Source organism: Podarcis pityusensis (assembly GCF_964106645.2).
Source record: "Podarcis pityusensis genome assembly, chromosome: 8".
NCBI lineage: Eukaryota > Metazoa > Chordata > Lepidosauria > Squamata > Lacertidae > Podarcis > Podarcis pityusensis.
This window is the reverse complement of record NC_138033.1, coordinates 9,781,565-9,808,079: the sequence shown is the minus strand read 5'-3', so window position 1 is coordinate 9,808,079 and position 26,515 is coordinate 9,781,565. Positions and strand designations below refer to the sequence as shown.

General features: G+C 50.7%; 2 protein-coding genes across 4 annotated transcripts; both read left to right on the top strand.

Moving 5' to 3' along the window:
- The first annotated feature begins 144 nt into the window (after positions 1-144).
- On the top strand, positions 145-13,480 carry TOMM40 (translocase of outer mitochondrial membrane 40). The gene is made up of 10 exons (XM_081019566.1): positions 145-274; positions 2,558-2,771; positions 6,572-6,639; positions 7,270-7,362; positions 8,313-8,414; positions 9,080-9,185; positions 9,327-9,449; positions 11,276-11,352; positions 11,474-11,576; positions 12,097-13,480. The coding sequence occupies exons 2-10, from the start codon at positions 2,567-2,569 to the stop codon at positions 12,234-12,236; spliced, it is 1,017 nt and encodes a 338-aa protein (XP_080875692.1). The 5' UTR covers positions 145-274; positions 2,558-2,566; the 3' UTR covers positions 12,237-13,480.
- Positions 13,481-17,671: 4,191 nt separating this feature from the next.
- Positions 17,672-25,479, top strand: LOC308484406 (uncharacterized protein). Of its 3 annotated transcripts, none has more exons than XM_081019340.1 (4): positions 17,672-17,741; positions 19,550-19,615; positions 22,546-22,639; positions 24,814-25,479. In XM_081019340.1, the coding sequence occupies exons 2-4, from the start codon at positions 19,573-19,575 to the stop codon at positions 25,283-25,285; spliced, it is 609 nt and encodes a 202-aa protein (XP_080875466.1). In that variant the 5' UTR covers positions 17,672-17,741; positions 19,550-19,572; the 3' UTR covers positions 25,286-25,479. The 3 variants fall into 3 exon arrangements, with proteins under 3 accessions (XP_080875466.1, XP_080875465.1, XP_080875464.1); XM_081019339.1 differs by lacking the exon at positions 17,672-17,741 and adding an exon at positions 17,792-17,857; XM_081019338.1 differs by lacking the exon at positions 17,672-17,741 and having other exon boundaries at positions 19,473-19,615.
- The last annotated feature ends 1,036 nt before the right edge of the window (positions 25,480-26,515 follow it).

The window sequence follows — 26,515 nt, the reverse complement described above, 5'->3', positions numbered from 1 at the left end:
GACGGCACGGCGAGCCCAACCAATAGGGAGTCCGTGCTTGGAGCGGAAGCGGCGGGACACGGCCATGCCTGCGAGCCACGAGGGGGGGGTTGCCTGAGGGGGCGAGGCTTGTGTGCGCAGCAGCCAGTCGCGCCGCGGCGGAGGGCGAGCACGGGCGGCGCTGGCCAATGGCGGCGCCGGGGGGGCGGGGCTTGTGGACAGGCGGGTTCGGGTGTCCCCCGGCTCCGGCTCTCTCTGCTGCTGCTGCTGCTCTTCCTGCCGCCGCCGCCACCGCGTGAGTTGGGAGCGGGGCAGGAGAGTCCGGGGCCGGAGGGCGGCGGGGCTCCGGCGGGGCGGGAGGGGAGGCCGCGCGGGGCGGAGAAGCAGGGCAGGGCAGCTAAGCAGGCAGGGAGGGAGGCAGGCACGCGAGGGGGGAAGGAGGGGGAACCAAAATGGACTCTGCAGTGAGGGGAGTGGGAGGGAGGAGCTCTGGGAGAGGGTGGGCCCAAGGGTGGGGGAGGGGAGGGCCCAGGGGTGCTGCTGGGGGGTGGGGTGGGCCCGGGGGGTGGGAATCCCTCCTGCTGCGAGAGGATCTCCCTCGTCCCAAGCCACCGGTTCCCGCTTTCACGGGAATGGCCGCAGCTCGTCGGCAGAGCATGTGGCTTCCGCTCAGGAGGTCCCAGGTTCAAGCTGCAGCATCGCTCCCCCCAGGTATAAAGCTCCTGCCTCAAACTCCGGAGAGCCCCTGGTGGTGCAGCAGCCTGTAGCCCCATAGCCTGAAGTGGGGGAACATGGAGAAGATTGTTTCTAGACTTGTTCTGAGTGTGATGTTGGTGTGTCTTTTAGAGTGGTCTACAGCTACACGCAGGGCTTGCCTATCAGAAGGTCAGCGGTTCGAATCCCTGTCATGGGGAGAGCTCCCGTTGCTCGGTCCCTGCTCCTGCCAAACTAGCAGTTCGAAAGCACGCCACAGTACAAGTAGATAAATAGGTACCACTCCGGTGGGAAGGTAAATGGCGTTTCTGTGTGCTGCTCTGGTTTGCCAGAAGCGGCTTAGTCATGCTGGCCACATGTACGCCGTCGGCCAGTAAAGCAAGATGAGCGCAGCAACCCCAGAGTCGGCCACGACTGGACCTAATGGTCAGGAGTCCCTTTACCTTTACCTTACAGCTACATGCACATCAGATCTGCCAGGGTTTCAGGCAGCAGTTTCCCTCGCCACTTCCTGGAGATGCTGGGGAGAATTCTGAATTGGCCAAAGCCTCATCGCAGGGCCACCTGGAAGTGCCCCCCGAGCACTAATGGTGATCTGGCGAGTGCTAACTAAGTAATAGAGAATCTGCTTTGGATGGCGAAGGGCACAAGTTCAGTCTCCCAGAAACTCTAGGTAGGACTGGGAGATTTTTCCTCATGCTCTGGCTGAAAACTTGAAGGGCAGTTGCCAGCTTTGTGGTGCATCAGCCTGGAATATGTTTCATTGCATGGTTGCCTGGAAGTGCTCACCACTCACCACAGGTGACCCGGTGAGCGATTACCCAGTGGTTAGAGTATCTGCTTTGGATGTGAAAGGGGACAGGTTCAGTCTCCTGGCAACTGCTGGTACGGCTGGGGAAAAACACACGCACACTTCTGAAACCCTGGAGAGCCACTGTCAGCCAGTATGAACTGTACTGAACTGGGTGGATCCCCATGGTCAGACTTGTTATAAGGCAGCTTCCTACGACTGCAGCCGAACTGCAAGACCTGGGAATGTCAGCTCAGACACTTGCGCAGGACGGCAGTCTTGAGTATCGCAGGCTTCCCCTTTTGCTCCTGCTGTGCTGTATAAGCATTTCAGTCCAGGTGGTTCTTGGCATGTATACCCTGATACTTCAGAAGTGCTCCCTTTTTAGGAGAAGGGGGCTCAGTGGTAGGGCATGCGTCCCAGTTTCGGTCATCTGCATCTCCTGGTAGGGCTGTCAATGCCCCCTGCCTGAAACCCTGGAGAGCTTTTGTCAGACTGTATACACAGTATTGAGCTAAATACTCACAGGCTTTTAGGCCACTATTATAAGAGCTTTATACTGTTCTGCTTATCTATCTCCACTCACTCTTAGACCACCCTTCCCCCAACTGTGGGTACCTAGATGTTGAACTACAGCCCCATAGCCTGAAGCCCCATAGCTCCATAGGGGGGAAGCATGGAGAAGCTTGTTTCTAGACATGTTCTGAGTGTGATGTTGGTGTGTCTTTTAAAGTGGTCAGCAGCTACATGCACATCAGATCTGCCAAGCTTTCAGGCAGGAGTTTCCCCCACCAACTCTTTGATGCAGAGCATGTAACAGCTACAACCCTGTCTTATATTAAGCCAGGATACTGCTCTGTCTCTTCTGTCGATGAGTCCTGCCACTGGTCAGCAACCAGTGGAAGCAGATTGACCCAGGCCATCGGTCTGCTTCTTTGAACCTGATACTAGGAATTGGTGGCCATATTCCAACCTTTGCTCATTGCAAAGCATAGGCTGTCACATTGAAGAATGGCCATTTCTGAAGGCCCTGAACAAAACCTTCCGCTTGAGCAGTTCTTTCCTTCTCCCTAGCTCCTCGCCATGGGTAATGTCCTGGCTGCCAGCTCCCCAGCGCCCCCTGCTGCCGTGCCAGGGCCGGGTTCTGGCCTCGTATCGGTTCCACCGGGATTCTCCATGCCCCCTGTCAGTGGGCTGGTTCCCCCAGCAGCAGATCGTGCCACAGAAGACAAGTGTGACCAGCTTCCCAACCCAGGCACCTTTGAGGAGTGTCACCGCAAATGCAAAGGTAAAATGCTCCTCCAGCACATGGCAAAGGAAGGCAGCACCTTCCTCACTGGACTCTTGTGCTCCTAAAACAAAAGCTCATGTTTCTCTGTGTTGTCGGATTTCCAGCTTACTGAGTTCATATTTTGCCATGCAAGTTGCCTGTTTAGAGCATGTCTCTGGTGTGTCTGGTCTGTGCGCAGACTCTGGGATCCTCTCTTGATTTTTTATTTTATTTCATGCACATTGCGTGTTCCATCATGTAAACTGAAAGCTGCATCTTTGGGGTTTCCCACGTGGTGTTTCATCCAGGCACTGAGCAGATCCAGATCTGCTATGTGACTTTGGATTGGATCCTGGGAGCATGGAAGTAAGACATGCTCTGAGAGTGCTCCCATCAAATTAGTGAGAACCCCAGTTTCTTTTCTGAAAGCAAAAGCTGCAATGCTACGTTTTCACGATAACCTAGCAGCGATGTGTGCTAAAGACTTGGTTAGCCAGAAGGTGGGCAGAGACCCTGATCTGTTATCTCTTCTCAGTGGCTAAGAGAGAGCTGCCAAGGCAGACACCAGTTCACATCTCCCCTTGGCCATGAACATGGGTAGGCAAACTAAGGCCCGGGGGCTGGATCTGGCCCAATTGCCTTCTAAATCCAGCTCGCGGACAGTCCGGGAATCAGCATGTTTTTACATGAGTAGAATGTGTCCTTTTATTTAAAATGCATCTCTGGGTTATTTGTGGGGCATAGGAATTCGTTCATCCCCCCCCAAAAAATATAGTCCAGCCCCCACAAGGTCTGAGGGACAGTGGACCGGCCCACTGCTGAAAACGTTTGCTGACCCCTGGCCAGCAACTTACCACGTGACCTTAGCCATGCCTGCCTTATTTCGATGTGCAATATGGGGATAGCAGTCCTGGCATTATTTGTAAACTTCTCCCAAGAAGAACTGAAAATTCCTTGCTGGCTTTCAGTTTTACATCTGTGCAGTGGAGTGTTTAGTGTGTGGGACTGAGACCTGGGAGACTAGGGCTCAAATCCCCACTCGGCTGTGAGACTTGCTGAGTGCTCTTGGGCTACTTACAGTGCCATCCTAATCCACAGTGTAGGGTCTTTGTGAGGATATAATGGCGTGGGGAGACAAACCCTCTATGCTTGAGCAGCTTAAAGTGACATATGTATAAGTGTGAAGGTCTTTCACTTTTTAACAATCCTTGATTTTGTGGTAAATGCTTAATTCTTTTTATAAGAACTCCTGCTTGCTTTTCTTTCATGATGGAGCACCGTAGAGGATTTCTGTGCCTTTCCCATCTGATCTCCCATCCAGCCACTGACCAGGCCTAGGCTTGGCTTCAGCAAGGCTGCTATATGCTATGGTGTCACACCAGACACCGGAGCGTGGCTCTGTACAGGCAGTGACCGTTTCATGCAAGGGTTCCGTTCCCGGCCCCCATGCGCATAAGCATGACCCTGCCCCTGTTCCACCCCCGTTCTGCCCTCTTCCACGTGAAAAGAACTGGCGCGTCATCAGTTGCACGTCAATTGGGCCTGCCTAAATGGCCGCCACCTGTAATCTGTCATGTCCTCCGGCTATCATATAATTATTCCAAAAACCCTGCAGACACATTTTGAGAGGGCATCGCTGTTCCAGGGGCTAGAGAGAGGCTGCATTTTGGCCCTGCGCCTTTGGTTCCCCTTCCCTAGCACAGGATGTACCGTATTTTTCGCTCCATAGGACACACTTTTTCCCCTCCAAAAATGAGGGGGAAATGTGTGTGCGTCCTATGGAGCGAATGCAGGCTTTCGCTGAAGCCTGGAGAGTGAGAGGCATCGGTGCGCACCGACCCCTCTCGCTCTCCAGGCTTCAGGAAACTATCCGCAAGCCTTGCAAGCCCGGTGGGAGTTCCCGCGGGCTCACAAGGCTTGCAGGCAGCAGCCTGCAGCCCCAGCGAGTGTCCGCAAGCCTTGCGCGCCCGGCAGGAGGTCCCGCCGAGCGCGCGAGGCTTGGGGCGGCAGCCTGTTGCCCGAAGCACGGGGAGCCCTCCGGAGGGCTCCCCGTGCTTCGGGCGAGTGTCTGCAAGCCTTGCGCGCCCGGCAGGAGGTCCCGCCGAGCGCGCGAGGCTTGGGGCGGCAGCCTGTTGCCCGAAGCACGGGGAGCCCTCCGGAGGGCTCCCCGTGCTTCGGGCGACAGGCTGCAAGCCTTGCGCGCCCGGCAGGAGGTCCCGCCGAGCGCGCGAGGCTTCGGGCGGCAGCCTGTCGCCCGAAGCACGGGGAGCCCTCCGGAGGGCTCCCCGTGCTTCGGGCGAGTGTCTGCAAGCCTTGCGCGTCCGGCAGGAGGTCCCGCCGAGCGCGCGAGGCTTCGGGCGGCAGCTTGTCGCCCGAAGCACGGGGAGCCCTCCGGAGGTCTCCCCGTGCTTCGGGCGAGTGTCTGCAAGCCTTGCGCGCCCGGCAGGAGGTCCCGCCGAGTGCGCGGGGCTTGGGGCGGCAGCCTGTCGCCCGAAGCACGGGGAGCCCTCCGGAGGGCTCCCCGTGCTTCGGGCGAGTGTCTGCAAGCTTTGCGCGCCCAGCAGGAGGTCCCGCCGAGCGCGCGAGGCTTGGGGCGGTAGCCTGCAGCCCGAAGCACGCGAGGCTTGGGGCGGCAGCAGCGGCGGGGGGGGGAAATAATTTTTTTTATTCATTTCCCCCCCAAAAAAACGAGGTGCGTCCTATGGGCCGGTGCGCCCTATAGAACGAAAAATACGGTATATTGCTTGTGATATGGCCAAGGGTAGCTTGGCCATAAAATTCCATTCCTTAGGCAGAAGGTTTCAGAGGGGCTGTCACTTTCCCGAATTTGCTTCCCATCTAGTCCAGAGTTAGGGAGACCGTTTTCTTTTGACTTCTTGTTTCCTGTGCGGAAAAGGCTAACAGTAGGCACAATGTATCGGGACTAGTTTCATTAATTTATGTAGCATGAATGTTGATGGTCCCCTTGCTTCCTTCCATTCCGAGTGCCAACTCTTCATTTAAACAGTCTAAGGCCTGGTCTCACCCATGCTGTGGGACAAGGCGGTTAGATCAACACGGACTGGGCTAGAGGGTGGGTGGGAATCACTTTTTGTGTGTGTGTATCCCTGCCATGATAATTTAGTTCAGGGAAAGCCAATGTAGTATCCTCCAACTCCCATCAGGCCCAGCCAGTATAGCCAGTTGTCAGGGATGATGGGAGTTGCAGTCCAATAACACCTGGAGGTCATCACATTGGCTACCCAAATTTCGTTATTCAATTTGCAGGAGGTTCCCCCCCCCCCTTAATGCAAGGAAAGCACTCAAAAATAGCAGTTTCCGCAGAGACACAGCCTGAAGTGGTGCAGCGTATTCTACCAATTCATTCAGCTGCCTGTGTACACTAGACTTCAGCTGGTGCAGATCAGACCTCCTGTTTTTCCAAAAGCTGTTTGCTCTCTTAGGTTTCCTGCCAGAGGCCTGAAGGTTGGATCTCATGGCTCTGCCTGCTTACCCCTTTTTGTTTTTACCTGCTTGTTCATGCCGACACCCAATATGGAAAACACTTCCACACTTTCTCCCGATTGCCTGTAGCATGTCCTGCCTTTCATTCAAGCAGCTCAGGGTTGCAGGTGCTGGGTTATCTTTCATTAGCCTTGCAATGAGAGGTAGGCTAGACCCAGAGTGCGGCCAAGTGGGAATTTGAACACATTTCCTGTAATCAGACACTGGGCATCTCTGGGAGAGGCCCTAATAGCTCTTGCTTTGAGCAAGGGAAGCTTGAAAGGACAAAATGTGACCACATGATGATCTGACACCCTCTTTTCTCACCGTTTCAGAATTATTCCCCATCCAGATGGAGGGCGTGAAATTGACTGTGAACAAAGGTCTCAGCAACCACTTCCAGGTAAGGGTGACTCCTTTGAATTTGCAGGCAATTCACTCTAGAGATTTTGGGTTGCGTCTAACTAAGTCTTGATTTCAATGGGCTTACTCAGCGAACGAGTCGGATAAAAGCTATTGTAACAGTAAACCATGGTTTGCAGCACACAAGCCTGTTTTTAGCCCTTAGTAATTTTTGCAAGCAATATTTTGCATTAACCTGTGCAAATGTTGATTTAGCTGCCTATCCAGTCCCATCTGTTCTTGGTATGTGTGGTGCATCAGCCTAAAATATGAGAGAGAGAGAGAGAGAGAGAGAGAGAGAGAGAGAGAGAAAGAACACTCTGAACTGACAAAAGCTTCAAAGTGTGGTCACCTGGAAGCAGTCACCGCTCACCCCAGGCGATCTGGCCAGCGGTTGCCGAGGGCTGTGGCTCAGTGCTAGAGTATGATGCTTTGGATGCAGAAGGACACAGGTTCATTTCTTGGCACCCACAGATAGGACTAGGGACAGACCCTGGTCTGAAACCCTTGAGAGCTGGGGCCAATCAGTGTAGTCAAGATTGGGCTAGATGGACTTACTTGGTATATGTTGGCTTGCTGTGTTCCTACATCTTAGTTTCACGTTGCTGTTTCACACATTTGTTGCCTTCAGGTCAATCACACGGTGGCTCTCAGTACGGTTGGCGACTCCAATTACCACTTTGGGGTGACGTATGTAGGGACAAAGCAGCTGAGTCCCACAGAGGTAAGTTTGCACGCATTGTGGTGGGGATAAACAGTAGGTGTTGTTTCTGCGGATCTTGAGCATCTGAATAATTGGGTCATTCTCTCATCTCTGTCAGTCAGGATCACTTTCTCCCATTTTATTTATCTAAAATACCATTTAATCACCCGCAGCAAAAGGTTCTGGGATGGCGTGCAAAAGCATGAACAACTTTTACACGACATAGAAACTCGAATCTGAGATCCTTCTGGCCATAACTTTTGTTACTCAAGCTTCTAGTGACTGCTTGCGCTAACTTTTGTCATGGCCACTGATGGCATTAAGATTATTTATTACTTTGTTTTTTAATCCGTGCCTGATAATGTAGTTTGCTCTGTGCCCTGCCTTGAAATCTTTGGTTAGAGAACGGGTTATAAATATTTTAATAAAATAAAGTTGAAACAAAATGAAATCAAACCAAATGTATAACTCAAGTTAAAATAGTTGTATTTGGGTACTCATTGATTGGTAATTTGAGGGTTCTTGATAATAGAATCATAGAATTGTTGGAGGGACCTTATGGGTCATCTAGTCAACCCCCTGCAATTTGTGTCTGTTATTCTTATTCTTACTACTTTACTTTGTTCTCCGAGTTGTATTTAATGTAATTATGATAGCCTCCCTGTAGACTGTACCTTGGAACAGAATTCAAACAGCTTCGTTCCCGAACGTTTTGGCTTCCGAACGCCACAAACCTGGAAGCAAGTTTTCCGGTTTGCAGACTATATTTGGAAGCCAAACGTCCAACAGAGTTTCCTGCAGCCAATCAGAAGCTGTGCTTTGGCTTTTGAATGCTTTGGAAGTCAAACAGACTTCTATTTGACTTCCAAGGTACGACTGTACTGTGGAAAGACAGAGCATAAGTGCTCTACCTAAACAAGTTACTTATTGGTTAGCCTTTGAACGTGCCTTTGTTCCTCTCTCTGCCTCAGGCCTTCCCCGTTCTGGTGGGGGACATGGACAACAGCGGCAGCCTCAATGCACAGATCATTCACCAGCTCACAAACAAAGTTCGCTCCAAGGTGGCCTTCCAGGTACTGAGTTGTTGGCTGAGCTCCTCCTCCTCCTCTTCTCCCTTCCCACAGGTCCTCCTGCTGCTGCCATCTTCTTGCCAATCCAGGCCTTGCAGTATGCCCTGGGGGGCCCTTTGGGTCATGGGGTATGTTGCTGGCCTGTGATTGAGGCTTGTAAATGTCCCTCTTTTCCTGATCACCTACGGCGAGCAGAATTGCCTTCCGGTGACCAGGGAGGTGCCCTGCACTGCAAAACTAGATTCCCATTTAATTTACGACTACCAACTGACTAATGGACTAATAATCCCTGTCCATTGCTTAGGATTGGTTGAGGAGACTTTCTTACTTTATTTTTATATTTTAATTGCAGTGTCTCCCCCTCTTAGTCTGCTCTCTCCACGGTCCCTCTTTGATTTGGGGATTTGCAAGGGTGGGGAAAGGGATTGGCTCTGGGATTCCTTGTTGTATCACTAGATAGCGATTCAGCCTCTCGGCGTCTCCCCGGAGAAGGTGTATCTGCCTGCAAGGCCAGGCTGTGTACTTGAGATCTCTTAATGCCTTGACAGTGGCTACCGACAACTGACTTCTTGCCCCATGTGTCTCCCAGCACATGGTGGTTCAGTGTGGCCCTTGCATGTCAAATTCCTTGTGCCAAACAAATGTTTCTCCTCCCCCCGGCCATCCAGACGCAGCAATCAAAATTCGTGAACTGGCAGGTGGATGGGGAATACCGGGGCGCAGACTTCACTGCAGCCGTCACGCTAGGGAACCCCGATATCTTAGTGGGTTCAGGTGAGAAAGCTCCCATTCTCCTTTCCTCTCCTCATTAGACTGGCCTTTGGCGTGGGTCCCTCTGTCTTGAGGGTGTGATCCACATGGCTGTATTTCTACCTGTCAGGTCCTGACCAATCCCCTCTCCTCTCCGCCCCACAGGGATCCTGGTAGCGCATTACCTACAGAGCATCACACCTTGCCTGGCGCTGGGTGGGGAGCTGGTATACCATCGCCGCCCGGGAGAGGAGGGAACCGTCATGTCGCTTGCTGGGAAGTATACAGGTACCGACACATCCTGCCAGATCTGCCCGCGAAACAGTTCCCGCAAAGCATCTCAAAGCAGTTTCACTGTAAAAACAGTTTCATACGTAAAAGCAGCACAGATGCGGAATGGTATACAGAATTTAGGGCCGATTTGAACTGTGTTCTGCGTATCTCACTGCTTGGCTCTCCTTGGCACCAGTGTACACACAGAGGATTAGGGTTGTCTCTCAAAAACAGAGGCAGGAAGGATTAGGCTGCAATTTTCAACTCCTTTAAAGAAAAAAAATAACGTTCCTGATTCTCAACATGCAATTGGGGGTGGGGTGACCAGTGCTAGCTTGAAGACCTAAGCCTTTGCAGGTTTACTTAAAGAGATAAGCCACGTTTGATTTTTGTGGAGCTTTTAAAAAAATTATTTTACTCATTTATTGAATTTATATACCGCCCTATACCCGGAGATCTCATAGGACTTCAGCCTTTGACATTCTGGGCACTGGAAAATAAAAATCAGACTATGTCCACCACACTTTTCCTTGGACTTATTACATGAATGATGCCGAGAGGTCAAATGCAGGAAAATGGTCTCTCTGTGGCTTTGATGCAGTTGCTTAAAAAACATAATATGCTGCATCATGTATTTGAAATGCCCCCTTTCTGCCTTGTTGGGCCCCTAATGCTCACAGCCTTTAATCTTGCTGTGGGTGAGGGCGGGGTCAGGACAGATGAACTCTGCTTGCCCACCAGGTCTAGTATCCTATTTCCAACAGTGGCAAACCAAACGCTGCCAGGAAGCCCATAAGCAGGGTGCAAAGGCAAGAGGGCTCATTATTTTCTGGTTAGAGTGTGGTGCTGATAATGCCAAGGTTTGCAGGTTCGATCCCCGGGTGGGACAGCTGCGTATTCCTGCGTTGCAGGGGGGTTAAACTAGATTGGTGTTTCCCAGACATGGGTCACCAGCTGTTTTCAGACTACAATTCCCATCATCCCTGATGACTGGTCCTGCCAGCTAGGGATGATGGGAGTTGTAGTCCGGAAACAGCCGGAGACCCAAGTTTGGGAAACAGTGGACTAGAAGTTCCACGGGGTCCCTTCCAACTCTGCAATTCTATGGTGGCTCCCTGTAGCTTGGAGGTGGGGAACCTCTGGCCCTCCGGGTGTTGCTACACCACAACTCAGATGCCCGTTCTTGACCGTTGGCCATGCTGCTGGGGGCCGGTTGGTGTTGGAGTCCCAGCAGCACCTACGACAGGGGTCAGCAAACTTTTTCAGCAGGGGGCCGATCCACTGACCCTCAGACCTTGTGTGGGGCCAGACTATATTTTGGGGGGGGAAATGATACAAGAGCACCATGAGCCCCGGTGGCTACTTACCTGTGTCTTGCGAGCAGCAGAGGCTGATGGCGGTGGGATGATGAGCGGCACACGAAATGGCTCCGGAGAGAGGTTGCTTAAAATGGTGGCTGCTCGAGCGCTGCTGCTGCTGCTGGCACCAACACAGCCCAGCCCCCTTCCTCCTCTAGGCAGGGCGGGGAGAAAGCAGGAGGAGGGAGGGACGAGGTGCCGCCATCATCGTTTGAGGGAGAGGGAAAGAGAGCACGCGCTGGCAATCCACACAGGGATTCCCGGACTGTCCGTGGGCCAGATTCAGAAGGCAATTGGGCCTGATCCGGCCCACGGGCTTTAGTTTGCCGACCCATTACCTACGAGATCACAGGCCTGCCACTCCTGTTTTTCCAGCTGCTAAGGACCAGTGACAGATCCATGGAGGAAAAGGCCTGATGTTTTCCGAAGGAGAGGCTGGGTTCCTGGGTTCTCAGCGATTCTTTCTCTCTTTCCCCCCCTCAGCACCTAACTGGATTGGGACTCTGACGCTAGGGCAGGCTGGAGCACACGCCACGTATTACCACAAAGCCAGCGATCAGGTTAGTGGCCGCTTGGAGATGGTTTGTGGGGCCAAGAATAAAGCAAGGAAATACCTCTTGCCACGAAGTCTTCCTTCCTTGGACCACCTCCTCATCCTCCTCCCTTTCTGTGTCCTTCCAGTTGCAAGTGGGGGTGGAGTTTGAAGCCAGCACCCGCATGCAGGACACGAGCGTGACGTTTGGCTACCAGCTGGACCTCCCCAAAGCCAACCTACTTTTCAGAGGTACGGCATCCGTCTCCATCCCGGTTTAGACCGCATGTTTCTACCCATGGATAATGAGGCGTGGTGGGGAGACCTGCCTCTTGAGAGTTTCCCTTTTTGCTTCAGTTTTGAATATGCTGATTCCTGGCTAGCTGGCACCCGCCGTGTGGAACGCCCTCCCATCGGATGTCAAGGAGATAAACAATTATACGACTTTTAGAAGACTTCTGAAGGCAGCCCTGTTTAAGGAGGTTTTTAATATTTGAGGTTTTATCATATTCTGTTGGGATCTGCCCAGAGTGACTGGGGAAACCTAGCCAGATGGCCAGGGTATAAATTATTATTATTATTATGGCACGGCTCTGGGCAGAAAGGACCCCAGGCAGCCTCTGACGGCAAATAAATGTATGCACATGATGCCAAAGAGAGAGCGAGGGAGGGACACACAAATCCACGCAGACAAAATACAGTTTAGGCCCGCCTCGTTCTGCCGGCCAGCCTCCACCGCTTCTGACCACGGCTTTCCCCCTTCTCCCTTCAGGCTCCGTCGACAGCAACTGGATCGTAGGAGCAGCCCTGGAGAAGAAACTCCTCCCCCTGCCCCTCACGTTGGCGATGGGCGCCTTCCTCAACCACCGCAAGAACAAATTCCAGTGTGGTTTCGGCCTGACCATTGGCTAAGCCCGCCAGCCCTTCCTCCTCCTCCTCCTCCTCCTCCTCCTCCAACCCCCACTGATTCAGTGCAGCTCGCACCCACTTTGCCCCGCCACCTGCATCCTCCTTCGGCTAGGGGTCGCCTCCATGGGGTGGGCGTGCGGGGCCCGGGGAGCATGGGCGCGTGGGGATGGAGCAGGATGCGTCAGGGTGCAGCTAGCTGGTTCTCAGGGAACTTGGGGGCAGGGGTCTGCGTGGGGCTTGGGGGGCTTCTTCCCGGCTCCCCCTCTGGGCTTCTGCCCCCAAGGTACGGTTTTTTTGCAAGAGCCAAAGGCGCCCGTGACATAAGCAGCTGCAATCGCTGCTCTGCCTGCCTGCTGCCACTAGAGGGGGGTGCTGCTTCGGGGATGGGGGGGAAAGGCCTCTTCTTCTTTCTAAGGGGATCTGTGGCTGCTGGCGCGGCAAGAGGGGGGCACAACGGTTTGGGCTTGGCATGGGGGGGGGCGCGGTTCCTGCACCCAGAACGGGGTGCTTTGCGATGGTTCTCTCCCCCTTTGCCTTCCCTGCTTTTCCTTTCTATTCCGAGAATTCTTCCTGACCCCCCCAAGCCTGGAAGGGCAGAGGCAGGACTTTTGAAGATTTTTTTATATAAAAAAATGTCAGTGTATCCTAGTCTTTAGCCTTCAGGGCTTTTAAAAACCCACCGCCAGGACTCCCTCAAACCTTTCTGCAGTGTGTCTGGGGAATGTTTGGGAACTCACAATCTGCCCTCCTTTTTTTTAATTATTAACATTATTCGACCCCTCAAATCGAGTCTGCTAAAAGTCCAGGATTTCATTTTTGTTCTGCTGCCTTCTGCTTTTCATTCAGCCTCCCCTCCCTCCCTACACCTCCCCCTCTCCCTCCACCTGCCATCAAGGGTTTTGCCCTCTGTTGGCTTCTGTGTCTGCTGGATGTCACGGCGCCGCTCGCCCCTCGCCATCCCAAACCTCGCCTCCTCTGCGCGGAGAAGCTCCACGGGACCATCACAAGAGAGAGAGAAAGACGTCTGCCCCGCGTGCCTCCCGCTGCTGCCCTCTGCAGAGGTGGCGGGGGAAATCTGCATGCCCTCCTCCCCTCCTGCCGCCAGAGACTGAGTGTAAATCATGTTTATAAGTTAATGGAAATGAGAGGATCTTTTACAGAAGAAGAAGAATCTGCAAGGCAAATGCTGCCTCCCTCCACTGCAAAGTTGGGAATATCTGGTTCCTATTAAAACAAAAAAAAAACAACATCAGCCACTCTTCCTGCTTGTCTTCCTTTTCCTCCCCCCCCCCCCCTGCCCCTTCCGATCTCATAGACCACATAACACCGGTCTTGAAAGACCTACACTGGCTCCCAGTACGTTTCCGAGCACAATTCAAAGTGTTGGTGCTGACCTTTAAAGCCCTAAACAGCCTTGGTCCAGTATACCTGAAGGAGCGTCTCCACCCCCATCGTTCTACCTGGACACTGAGGTCCAGCACTGAGGGCCTTCTGGCGGTTCCCTCACTGCGACAAGCCAAGTTACAGGGAACCAGGCAGAGGGCCTTCTCGGTAGTGGCACCCGCCCTGTGGAACGCCCTCCCACCAGATGTCAAAGAGAAAAACAAATATCAAACGTTTAGAAGACATCTGAAGGCAGCCCTGTTTAGGAAAGCTTTTAATGTTTAATAGGTTATTGTATTTTAGTGTTCTGTTGGAAGCCGCCCAGAGTGGCTGGGGAAACCCAGCCAGATGGGTGGGGTATAAATAATAAATTATTATTATTACTATTGAGGAGGGAGCTGTTGGAGATCCACGACTGAGGCTTTTTGGTGCTCACTTGGTGTGGTTCCATGATAAGTCCTGTGAATTGGCAGTGGTGGAGTCCAGTGACCATGGCCTGAGCTGGGCGCTAGAAAGTCCCCAGTCAGTGTGCATCTCTGCCAGGAAGTCAGTTGGTGGGAGTGCAGTGGACAGATAAATGAACTTTGACCTGGGCTCACATACCCACCCACTCGGCCAACAAAACTCTCTGCTTGCCCTTAAGCTGAGCCTGTCCCAACCTACCTTGCAGGCTTGTCGTGAGAACAAAAACTATAGAGGTGATGGGAATTCCATGAGCTCCTTTCCGTGGCCTTGTTTGCATGTCACTCTTTAACCATATAAAATAACTTGGTTTAAAAGTGAGTGTATACTTTGCTGCTCCTTCCTGCAGCACACCAGAGAGGAGATGAACCAAAGGCTGGCTCCATGATACATGCAAACTAACATTGGTGGGTTACCTCCAAACCAATGGAGCCAAGAAGAAACTTGTGGTTTGTTTTGATAAAACAAAATATGTGTGCTGCTTTGCAAGTATCACTGAAGCCAGTCTCTGCTTTGTTTCCTTGCCAGTGTGCTGAGCAGCAAAGTGTGTATTCATTTAGTTTATTCTAAGTTGAATGAAGGGATGCGGGTGGTGCTGTGGCTTAAACCACAGAGCCTAGGACTTGCCGATCAGAAGGTCGGCGGTTCGAATCCCCGCGACGGGGTGAGCTTTCGTTGCTTGGTCCCTGCTCCTGCCAACCTAGCAGTTCAAAAGCACGTCAAAGTGCAAGTAGATAAATAGGTACCACTCCAGCGGGAAGGTAAACGGCATTTCCGTGCACTGCTCTGCTTCGCCAGAAGCGGCTTAGTCATGCTGGCCACATGACCTGGAAGCTGTACGTCGGCTCCCTCGGCCAATAAAGCGAGATGAGCGCCGCAACCACAAAGTCTGCCACGACTGGACCTAATGGTCAGGGGTCCCTTTACCTTTAAGTTTAATGCAGGTATTGCCAACATAGTGGCAACATAGCATGCCCCCAGGCCAGGCCATGGGACGTGCTGTCTGCAGCTGATTCCAGTTTTTGGCTCCCCAACATCTGCAGGGTCACAGGTTCCCCACCCCTGATTTAAAGTGGTGTGAGACCCAGGCCAGTGTTGGTCTTCTGTTTGCACTACAGACTTGATTCGAACCTGCTTCACAAGCAGCTCGTGAAAGGGCTGCTGAGATGAGCAGTGTGAAGCAGTTTGGATTGCTCAAAAGGCAGAACATGAAAATGGTGGTTTATTGCAAGGCAAGTATACCTTTGCAATCCGAATCACAGAGCCTCCGTCCCCTGGTGGTCTGGGACTCACCTGCGTGTGACATGCAGCCATTTCACCTGAAAGCAATCAGGGCCATTATATAACAAGTTTTAATTAATGCTTAGTGGCATGTCCAGTAACACTATGGTTTCCTCTGTTCTTGGAAGTGGTGCTCATCTGTAAAATGATGGCTTAAAGGGCAGCTTGAAAAAGAGGACAGAAAAAGCTCTTTGCTTGGACAGAATATTCTGCAGGGACAGAGTAGAGAATTAAGTGCAATATATATATAATAAGCAGTTTTCCAGCTCTGATGTCCAGCTGAATCTGATTTACAATTTGGAAAGGCTGCTTCCCAAGCAGCAAAAAATGCATTGTGCAGACTTTGGGAGTGTCAAAGGACTGTGCTGGGTCTTTCCATAATACAGCAATGATAATTTTATTATTTCTACCCCACCCATCTGGGTTGCCCCAGCCACTCTGGGCATTTGGGGCAACCTCAATGACCAATAGAAGTACCCCTACACTCCCCAACTGTAAAATCTGTCAAATGGAGATTTCATTAGAACGCTGAGGTTCCTGCATGCTGCCTTGCTAAGGCTCACATGCAGATTCCCCAGCGATTTGGTGGGGGACGAGCTTTTAAAAAGGCAAGCTCCATTTCCAAAGTAATTGAGCTAGCAAGTCACTCGGGGTGACCCAGATGCTGGTGGCTGAGAGTGAGCGTGACTCTTGCGCTCCTTGCACATGAAGACTGATTTGCAAGAGGAGTAGCTGTTGGAAGAGGGATGCAGCCAAACAGCTGATTGTGGAGAGTCAAGACCTCTCTGTCTAGACAGCCCTCTTGCCTTTCACCTCCTCCCCTGAAAATATGGGCTGCTGGGGGCCCTCTCCTTTGCTCACTCATCTCCCCGCTGGCTCGGCAGAGGTGCCTGAGCACTCCTTTCCCACCTGACGCAAGAATTGATCCGCTCAAAGGTGGCCAACCGTGGATGGTTAAAAGTGGGCGAGGCAGCTGACCTTGTGTGCTCCTGGCAGAGGCCACTCCAGGTGGAGAGTTTGGTAAGGGGGGGGGGGCGTGCAGTCTAAATCTGGGCTGACAACTGATCATATTTTTATATTTAAAAAAACACCTTGATGAGCCATGGGATGCAAGCCAAGTGCTAGAGCACATGATACTTTGAAGCCTCAGAGAAGGTGGCAGTGATAAAATGTTAAAGGAATAATCGTGTTTTCTGGAATTCCTTTTTCCCTAAGGAAGGGCAACAAGGAGATGGAGGAGGAGGAATTCGACAGGCCCTGGGCTGGTGCTTATGTAGGGAGGTAACCAGGGATGCGGGTGGTGCTGTGGGTTAAACCACAGAGCCCAGAGCTTGCTGATCAGAAGGTCGGCGGTTCAAATCCCCGCAACGGGGTGAGCTCCCATTGCTCGGTCCCTGCTCCTGCCCATCTAGCAGTTCGAAAGCACGTCAAAGTGCAAGTAGATAAATAGGTACCGCTCCGGCGGGAAGGTAAACGGGGTTTCCGTGCGCTGCTCTGGTTTGCCAGAAGCGGCTTAGTCATGCTGGCCACATGACCCGGAAACTGTATGCTGGCTCCCTCGGCCAATAAAGCGAGATGAGCGCCACAACCCCAGAGTCGTCCGCGACTGGACCTAATGGTCAGGGGGTACCTTTACCTTTTAACCAGGTGAGGCCACACTGAGATTGATGGAGTGATGCTCCATCCTAATGCCTTCCCTTGTGTCATCTCGCGCAAGACAGTGCGCGAAGGTGGGAAGACAAGGACCGCCAGAGAGTCCGGACTAGGCCTGCTTCTGCTCTGGTAAAACTCTGCATGCTCAGTCTGGTCACAACACGAATGTGGCAAGCTGCCTTCTACCGATACCATTCACCTGGTTCAGCCTTGTCCGCACCGACTCTCCGGGGGTTCAGGCAAGGGACTCTCCCAGCTCTGCCCGGAGGCGCGGGAATCGAACCTGTGACCTGCACACAAAGCCCATGTTCTACCACTGGCTGTTGTGCCATGAGGAATGAATCAAAAGAGGCAGCCTGGTTGTGAAACTAAGAACCGTTCGGAACCTGTGCTGTCCTTTTGCTCCTGTTCATGGTTCCCAAGTCTACAAACCTTCATCCCCTCGTCCTTGCACTGCAGGGGGGTTGGGCTAGATGACCCTTCGGTGTCCCTTGCAACTCCACCATGCTTTGATTCTATGATCTCTACCCTTCCTAGCTCACTGAGCACCCCAGAGGTAATTCAGGGACAGTGCCCTGGCTCTGGGAGGGGCCTGGTGGGGTGGCAGTCGTGCCACCAGGTCTGCAGATGCGATTCCCAAATCCTTATCTCTTGCTGATCCAACTATAAATATAGACACAGGCAGAGAAGCTGGCCTACTCAAGAGGAGCCAATAGCCTGCAGAGCTAGGTAAGGAGAGCAGCTGCTTGGGTGGGGTTTGAGACCAGTGTGGAACTGGATACAAGCAGAGTTTGCTCAGATAGAATTCAAATTTCCTCTGGTTGCTGATTTCTATGCCATCCGAGGTAAGTGTGTGTGTGTGTGTGTGTGTGTGTGTGTGTGTGTAGCCGTTTCAGTTTATAGTGACAGATGGGGGGGGGGGTAGAGACATAATCCATATATGTAGAATTGTTTCAGAAGTTTTAAGTCACTTGTAACCAAACTTCATAAACAGTTTCTTAATAGCGGTGCAAATGTTTGAAGAAGTGAGCTGATGATGATCCTGCCTTAAGTCAGGTGGCGGATTTCAGACCAACAGAAGCAGATTTCTAGAGGGGATGGCAGTTTTGCCCTCTACACAGGCAAATAATGCAGTGGAATACTGAAGCCACATGAACAGGCTGTTAAATCACTGTTGCCAGTAGGGCCTGGCGCCCACTGAGGCATGTAGGGCCGGAGGCCAACAGCAGGTGGCACCAGAGCCAATGTTTTCTAGTTTTGCCCCTGCCCTAATCCCTGCTTCAGGGGCGGCACTGAGACTAATAAGGAGGAAGCTGACTGGCAGCGCCACCCCCTGGTTGTAAGCAAGAAGGCAGGCAGGTGGGAGTTGGCTGGTGATAGGATCAAGCTGTAAAGTTTTGGTCAGGGATGGGCAGCTGACAATTGACCATGCTGGCGGGGAGCTGATGACTGTTGGATTCCCATAGAATCGGGAGGGCAGCAGGTTAGGGATAACTGCCCCATGCCTCTAGCAACAGCTGATCTGCAGAAATCAGCTTTTTAATAAAAAAAATGCAGGCAAGGTTCTGCATCATTAAGGTAAAGGTAAAGGGACCCCTGACCATTAGGTCCAGTCGTGACCGACTCTGGGGTTGCGGCGTTCATCTCGCTTTATTGGCCGAGGGAGCCGACGTACAGCTTCTGGGTCATGTATCCAGCACGACTAAGCCGCTTCTGGTGAACCAGAGCAGCATACGGAAACGCCGTTTACCTTTCCGCCGGTACCTATTTATCTACTTGCACTTTGAAGTGTTTTCGAACTGCTAGGTTGGCAGGAGCAGGGACCGAGCAACGGGAGTTCACCCCGTCGCGGGGATTCGAACCGTCGACCTTCTGATCGGCAAGTCGTAGGCTCTGTGGTTTAACCCACAGCGCCACCTGCGTCCTTACTGCATCATAACTGCCTGGCTATGTCTGTGGATCAAGTTGCTTACTGAGGTGCAGGAGCAAAAGCTAGAGGGAAAGTGAGCAACCCTGTAGGAACTTGATGACCTTTTAACTTTGTGCAATTAAAAGAAATTCCTAAACTTTAGGCCCGAACCCCCCTGGAAAATACTACTAGTATTCCCCCATCCACCTTTTGGTTCTGGAGTCAAATCCTTTTATATGATGACATTCGCACCCATCACCCTGAGGTCCCAGGGGAGCTTGCAACCACTGAAAGAGAAGGGGTACAAAGTTAAAGACATGCCTTCTCCTCGTTCGCACAAAGCTGTCTGACGAAGACACCAGGCACACGTCTGTGGGAAGGGGGGATCCACAACTCAGGGGCTGCCCCAGAGAATACCCTCTCCTGGGCCATTGCCCACCCTGAGTTTTTGAGGGCAGGGTGATGGGTAGCAAGCGGGAGAGAGGCCAGCGGGCCCTTCTCTTGCCAAACCGCTTTGGAGCCCCGGGTTAATGAGTGACAGGGTCAGAGTGGTCAGCCTGCCCTGCCACCCCATAAATGGATGCCTTTCCTCTCTTTTCTGACATTCGCCATTATTCTGCCTTTCCAGTGCCTCCCTGGGCCCATTGCACCATGAAGCTTCTTGCTGTTTTTCTCAGCTTGGCCGCCATCATAGGTAAGTAGGGGTCTCTCCAGTTAGGCTCTCACCTGCCTGATTCCCCTCTTACAGCATTGGCAAACACAGTCAGGATCTAAAAAACCTTTCAATGCAGTGAGTTGGGAAAAATACCTACCCTGGCCCTAGTCAGGATCTGTGGCTTTTAACAGCTGCATTGGGAGCAAAAATCCCACAGGTGCAGATCTTCCTGGCACATAGAAAGTGGGTGAGATGTTATCTGTTGTACTTTGACCCGTCGTGTATTAATGAAAGATGCAACGCTTCAGTCAGGAGGTGAATAGTGGCGGGCTGGATTCAGCTAACCCACCCCACTGGCAGAAGCTGGTACAATGGGCTTTCTCCCCCTATGGACCCCCATGCCTCCCCCAAATCTCCGGAGGCTCAGGTGAACCCCCCAGAACAGCACCTGGGGAGAGGAGAGGGGAGGCTGTTCCACAGGGCAAGCAGAAATTCTTGTGTTGACAGAACTATCTCCTTAGCGCTGCATTGAATTCCACCCAATAATAATAGCAGCAGTTTGATTTGCAAGCCTTTGTAATGCTGATGTCAGTTTGGGCAATTCCAAAGGCAGAAGGCAGGGCATGAGTGAGTCCCATATGCCTGTAATAAAGGTATATCCCACCCTGTTCTGTTTCACAGAGACCAGAAACGAGTCTCTGGTAAAAATTATCCTCAGCATTTGTCTTCTGGAGCTCTTGATAGAACTCCAGCCCAATGGTTGCCATTAATTTGATTTTGAATTGATTTTAGAATGAGTTGATTTTAGAATGCATTTCAATTAATTGATGGTGATTTTATGCAAACTGTGTTACTTTTATTGTTGTTAGCCGCTCTGAGCCCGGCTTTGGCTGGGGAGGGCGGGATATAAAAAAATTAATATATTATTATTTTATTATTATTGATGTGAATCTTCACCAGATCACAGAATTATAGAAAGGGATCGTGAGGGTCATCTAGTTCAATCCCCTGCAATGCAGGCATCGTGCCTGCAGTTGTCCCTGGGTGGTCTTCACCCATCAAATGGTGGCTTAACTCTCTTTCCTCCCCAATTTCATGAAATTTGTCCCTTCAGTTCAACTAGGGAACCCAGGGCACCTAACAACAATACTATGAAATATTAAAAATTACAATAGACTAACAATAACTGAAAACAACAAGTCTGTAAAAAGGGGAACGGGGGAGATCTCCAGCATTAATAGATCTAAGAGCGAAGGTAAAAGGATGGAAAATGCGAAGGCGTGGAAAAATAAAAAGACCCCTTGCCTGGCATGGAAATAATAAAGAACTTGGTGCTGGGCAAACCTCTCTGGGGTGAGGAGAGACTTGCAGTTCCGTAGGCAGGGCGGTAACCACTGAAAATACCTTTTTCTGGCTGGCGCCCTCTTTCCCTCAGAAGGCACAGCCCTGAAGATGTTCGTGATAACCAGGCACAAAGGTCACTGATCCTCGTGATCCTTTGAGACCTGCCAAAATCAAAACACCACCGAGATGCCCAAACAGGCCACGTCAAATAGTTGTGGCTTCCCCCAAAAGAATTCTGGGAGCTCTGGCAAAACTGACATACAAGCTACAGGACAAGGATAACTGTGACTTTAAATATGAATGGGAACCCTTTACAAAGTATTTGAAGAGGCAACAAAGCGAACTGGACTCCTAGGCTGGCTTTGAATAAACATTCACAAACTTTTTATTGATAATAACCAGCTAAATAGTTTGAGGATCTATACAACTGTGTAACATGCAGAAAACAGCATTTTTAGAGAAATCAAAGACTGGGACTGAGGGAAGTCGGGGGGTGGGGAGGGAGGGGAGGGAGGAAAAATGGGGGGGGGGGGAATAAGGATGGTATGTTTCTGGGTAATATGTTTTGTTTTAATTTTGAATAAAAAAGTTACAGTGGTGCCTCGCAAGATGAAATTAATCCGTTCCGCGAGAGTCTTCGTCTAGCGGTTTTTTTGTCTTGCGAAGCAACCCTATTAGCGGCTTAACGGATTAGCGCTATTAGCGGTTTAGCGGCTATTAAAGGCTTATCGGCTTATCAGATTAGCTGCTAAAAGGCTATTAAAGGCTTAGCGGCTTAGATAAAGGGGGGAAAAGCGGGAAAAAAATCTCAAGACTCGCAAGACATTTTCGTCTTGCGAAGCAAGCCCATAGGGAAATTCGTCCTGCGAAGCAACTCAAAAACGGAAAACCCTTTCGTCTAGCGGGTTTTCCGTCTTGCGAGGCATTCGTCTTGCGGGGCACCACTGTATTAAAAAAAAGAATTCTGGGAGCTGTAGTTTGCTAAGGACACTGAGAGCTGTTAGGAGGCCCCCCCACCCCACCCCCCGGCATTCCTCTCCCTGAAAGGTTTAACGGCCAGTCTTTATTTCCAGCAAACTCTGGGAAGTGTAGCTCTGCGAGGGGAATAGTGGTCTCCTAACAACGCCCTGCACCCTTAACAAACTACAGCTCCCAGAATCCTTTGGGAGGATTTAAAGCGGTGCTGTAGAAACGTGCTGTGAATGTGGCCACGCTCTGTTTTTCTGAGGTAAAAGAATTCACACTTGTGTCAAGGCAGGAGAGCCTCAAGGCCAATTCCATAAGGAGGATGCATTCTTATAAAGTTAGGGCTGCCATATGTCTGGGATCCATCCATCCAAAAATGTGTCCAGGTGGAATTTTCAGAAATCGGTTATAATGGCTGGGAGAAGCCAGGCATATGGCAGCCCGTATCGAAAATGTTTAATTATAGGCTATTTTATCCCAATAAAATAGTTTTTAAAAACTTTACCTGTTTTGGAGATTTTGCAAAAAAACGGGGAGGGGGACGCTCAACAACTTTCGTGTCTGGATTTTCACTTTTTGATGGCAACCCTATTATATGTGGCATCCTCCCTCCCTCCCTCCCTCCCTCCCTCCCTTCCTTCCTTCCTTCCCTCCCACAGGTTCTGCTTCAAGCGATGAACCTGTGAGCACAGCCCTGACTTGGGAGCAGATCCTCAGCCCCTTTCAAAATTTCAAGCTACCCGAGGAGATCAGGTGACACAATATCTTTATATAAACACATAAACCACATCACCCTCCCAAGCACAGGTTGTACTGACCCAGACTAGGGCTGACATCACGGGATGCCACGTTGAATTTGATAAGAGAAATCTCCAAGGGTGATTTGAAATCTCTACCCTGTGACTAGACTTACGATGCAACAGATACAAACGTGGTTCACTCAAAGGGGCTTCACAGAGACGAGGGTCTTTCAACATCATCTAAGAAGCTGGAATTTAGAATGGGCATCCTGGGACTTGGGAAAACCTCTTTCCTTGGAACTGCAGGTTTAAAATGTACTTAGGCTTCCTTTGGGGTGTGACATTTATCTCCCAAAGGAGGCCAGAACACCAGTGGCGGAGCAAAGCAAAGACGCACATGGTCAGTGCAAGAGCCCAGCTGGATTTCCCCTCCTGCTGTTTATTGATCAACGTTTGTATGCTGCTTAACTGTCCATGAAGCCTCTAAGTGGTTTACAAAAGTATATATATAATATACATTACAATTGCCAGTAAATGTTCAGAACAAGTTTATAGCAAAAGCAAAAGTATATAAAGCCCTTAACAGCATGGGAATACTTTACGTGTGGGGATTGCCTTACCCCACAAGTGCCCACTTGATCACTTTGATTTCTGGCACTGGAACTGTTACAGCTGACACATATAACATCTATTTTCACATATAATTATTGTAACAGCATCTACACGGTGGCAATCTCTGCCTATTGACCGCAGGCAGGCGTGTTCACTGTATTTCTTTTTTGGCACCTGCTTAAAACATTTTTGTTTTCGCAAGCCCGTCCAGACATGTCAAATGTGTTTACATTTTTTTTAAAAAAGATTACTGCTGATTTTAACTATATTTAAAAGGCTTTCATTGCTTGTTCTCAGTTGCTTTTAACTGAGAATAGTTGTATTTTTGTAAACCCCTTTGAGGTTTTATTACAATTAAACAGGGCATAAATGTTGTTAAGCAAATAAATAAATTACCCTCGTATTCCATGAATTTGCCTATCTTAGTTGGTAGGCTCTACGTGCAGCTACCTTTGAAGGTGACTCGGAAACTACAACTAATCCAGAATGCGGCAGCTAGACTGCTGACTGGGGGCGGCCGCCAAGACCACATAACACCGGTCTTGAAAGACCTACATTGGCTCCCAGTACGTTTCCGAGCACAATTCATAGTGTTGGTGCTGACCTTTAAAGCCCTAAACGGCCTCAAAGGCCCAGTATACCTGAAGGAGTGTCTCCACCCCCATCGTTCTGCCCGGACGCTGAGGACCAGTGCTGAGGGCCTTCTGGCGGTTCCCTCATTGCGAGAAGCAAAGCTACAGGGAACCAGGCAGAGGGCCTTCTCGGTAGTGGCGCCCGCCCTGTGGAACGCCCTCCCACCAGATGTCAAAGAGAACAACAACTACCTGACATTCAGAAGACATCTTAAGGCATCCCTGTTCAGGGAAGTGATATTTTACTGTATTTTTGGTTTCTATGGAAGCCGCCCAGAGTGGCTGGGGAGGCCCAGCCAGATGGGCGGGGTATAAATAATAAATTATTATTATATTATTATTATATAGGCATCAGCGCAGCTTGCGGTAGGTTTCACCTGTGTGTTGTGTGAAGAAGTGCTTGCTTTTGCCTTTTCCTCCTGAGAAGGAGAAAGGAAAACCAGCTTCAATAACTGGCCTCAATACGGCATACTCCTTAAAGGACAACTGGCCTGTAGGTTTCTCCCAGGCTAAACTATTTCTCCTCTGCTTCCGACAAAAGAAGAATGGCAGACAAAATTAATGGACTATGTAGAATTGGACAAAATGACAGGAAGGGTTCGAAACCTGCGGGACCAGAGATTTACAGAAGATTGGAAGAAGTAGATGAATTATTTGAAGAGCAACTGTAATCAACAAATTACACTAGTAGGACTACAAGAAGTTTTGTAAGGAGAAATATATGAAGTGTTACAAAGTAGAAAAAGTTAGAGATATTGCTTATGAGTTTGAAATGTAATAGGGAAGATAAGAAATGCACACTGAGAGATTAGATTGGAAAATTTTCAGACAGGACTGATGGAAGTAAAAAAAAATTGAGTAAGATGTAAAAGTATGTTTAATTACTGTTGAAAATGATATGTTAAAAAACATATATATATATATATATATTTCTCCTCTGCAGCACCCAGGCTGCCGACAAATTCAACAGAGTCCAAAGCCACCTGGCAGAAATGAAGGACCAGCTTCTTCCGGCCCTCCAAAAGGTGACGGAGGACCTGCAGGAGCTGAATCGGAAGGTGCAACCTTTCGCAGAAGCTCTGGACCAGAAGTTGCGGAGTGGCATCACCAAAGTGCATGAGCGCGTAGCCCCTTACACCGAGAAGCTGCAGGAGCAGGCAGAGCAACGGATGGAGACCTTGCAGCAGACCCTGGCCTCTGGCAGGGAGAAGCTGACACAGAACGTGGAGGATATTCGAGCCCAGCTGGAGCCTCTTGTGAAGGACATGAAGACCAAAATCCAACAGCAGACCCAGGAGCTCCGCCCCGTGATCCAGCGACTTCACGGCAATCTCAGGCAGACCTACAAAAGCTTGCAAGACTGCGCTGAAGACTTCCCGGGTTGTCTGGCCAAGTTTATGCTGCCGCCCGAGTGAGAACCCGGTCTAGCAACCAAGAGGGGGTGAGCAGCAGGATAAGGATGGAGGGAGTCTGGCCTTTGTGCTAGAAATTCTCAGACAGGCGCCTAGCAAAGGTTGAAGCAGCTGAAGAGCCACACTCTCCCTGACACAACGACTCCTTATGCCTGTAAACATCCCCTTAATGGAGCAATAAAAGACCAAGCCTTCAATTACCCTTGTTATCTTTGTGAATTTCATGGGGATTGTGTGTGTGTGTGTGTGTGTGTGTGTGTGTTGGAGAGGCAGGGAAGGAGTATGGACATTAAACTGAGGTAGGGATGAGATATCTGAATTTCTGCACTACAGTGGACGCTCGGGTTGCGAACGTGATCCGTGCGGGAGGCACGTTCGCAACCCGCAGCGTTCGCAACCCGCAGTGCTGCGTCTGCACACGTGCGGGTTGCAATTCGGCACTTCTGCACATGCACAAGCGCCAAAATCCAAAAGTACCGTATTTTTCGCTCTATAAGACACACCTTTTCCCTCCTAAAAAGTAAGGGGAGATGTGTGTATGTCTTACGGAGCGAATGCAGGCTTCTCGCAGCTAAGCCAGAAGCCAGAACAGCGAGAGGGAGCACTGCGCTCCCTCTTGCTGTTCTAGCTTCTGGCTTAGCCGTGCTCTGTCCCATCCCCCACCTCCCGGAAAAGCCCGCAAGAGCCACGCAGAGCGTGAAAGGGAGCGCTGAGCAGCGCCTGGGATGTATACAGGCTCTGCTCAGCGCTCCCTTTAAAGAATATTTTTTTCTTGCATTCCCCCTCTAAAAACTAGGTGCGTCTTATGGTCAGGTGCGTCTTATGGAGCGAAAAATACGGTAACCTTTTCCGGTACTTCCGGGTTTGGCGTGGTGCACAACCCGAAAACACACAACCCGAAGCGTCTGTACCCAAGGTATGGCTGTACTTTATACACAATAGACTGAATAGCATCATTTAAAGTTTTCTAGGCCATCTTTCTGCTGAATCTCTCAAGGCAGCAAACAGAAATTCAGGATTATGGGAGGGGAGAAGAGTTAAACCACCACTTGCCTTGCCATTCTTGGTTCCTGAACCAATCAGCCACCCCCTGCTTTTGCAATTTTGTGGAAAAGCAGAAGAAAACTCTACACTTAAAAGGCACAGCTAGGTAGCTAACAGAACATGTAGTTCAACCATTGTCACATATCCTGCAATGCTCTGTGGAGTAAGCACCATTTTGATCTGCTTCTG

What these genes read in the sequence shown, in the direction of transcription:
- TOMM40 (XM_081019566.1), top strand. Translation starts at nt 2,567, where the DNA reads ATGGGTAATGTCCTGGCTGCCAGCTCCCCAGCGCCCCCTGCTGCCGTG. An exon ending in AGCAGCTGAGTCCCACAGAG is followed by an intron (nt 7,363 to 8,312) that starts GTAAGTTTGCAC and finishes TCTCTGCCTCAG; the next exon opens with GCCTTCCCCGTTCTGGTGGG. An exon ending in GCTTGCTGGGAAGTATACAG is followed by an intron (nt 9,450 to 11,275) that starts GTACCGACACAT and finishes TCCCCCCCTCAG; the next exon opens with CACCTAACTGGATTGGGACT.
- LOC308484406 (XM_081019338.1), top strand. Translation starts at nt 19,498, where the DNA reads ATGGATGCCTTTCCTCTCTTTTCTGACATTCGCCATTATTCTGCCTTT. An exon ending in CAGCTTGGCCGCCATCATAG is followed by an intron (nt 19,616 to 22,545) that starts GTAAGTAGGGGT and finishes TCCCTCCCACAG; the next exon opens with GTTCTGCTTCAAGCGATGAA. An exon ending in AAGCTACCCGAGGAGATCAG is followed by an intron (nt 22,640 to 24,813) that starts GTGACACAATAT and finishes TCTCCTCTGCAG; the next exon opens with CACCCAGGCTGCCGACAAAT.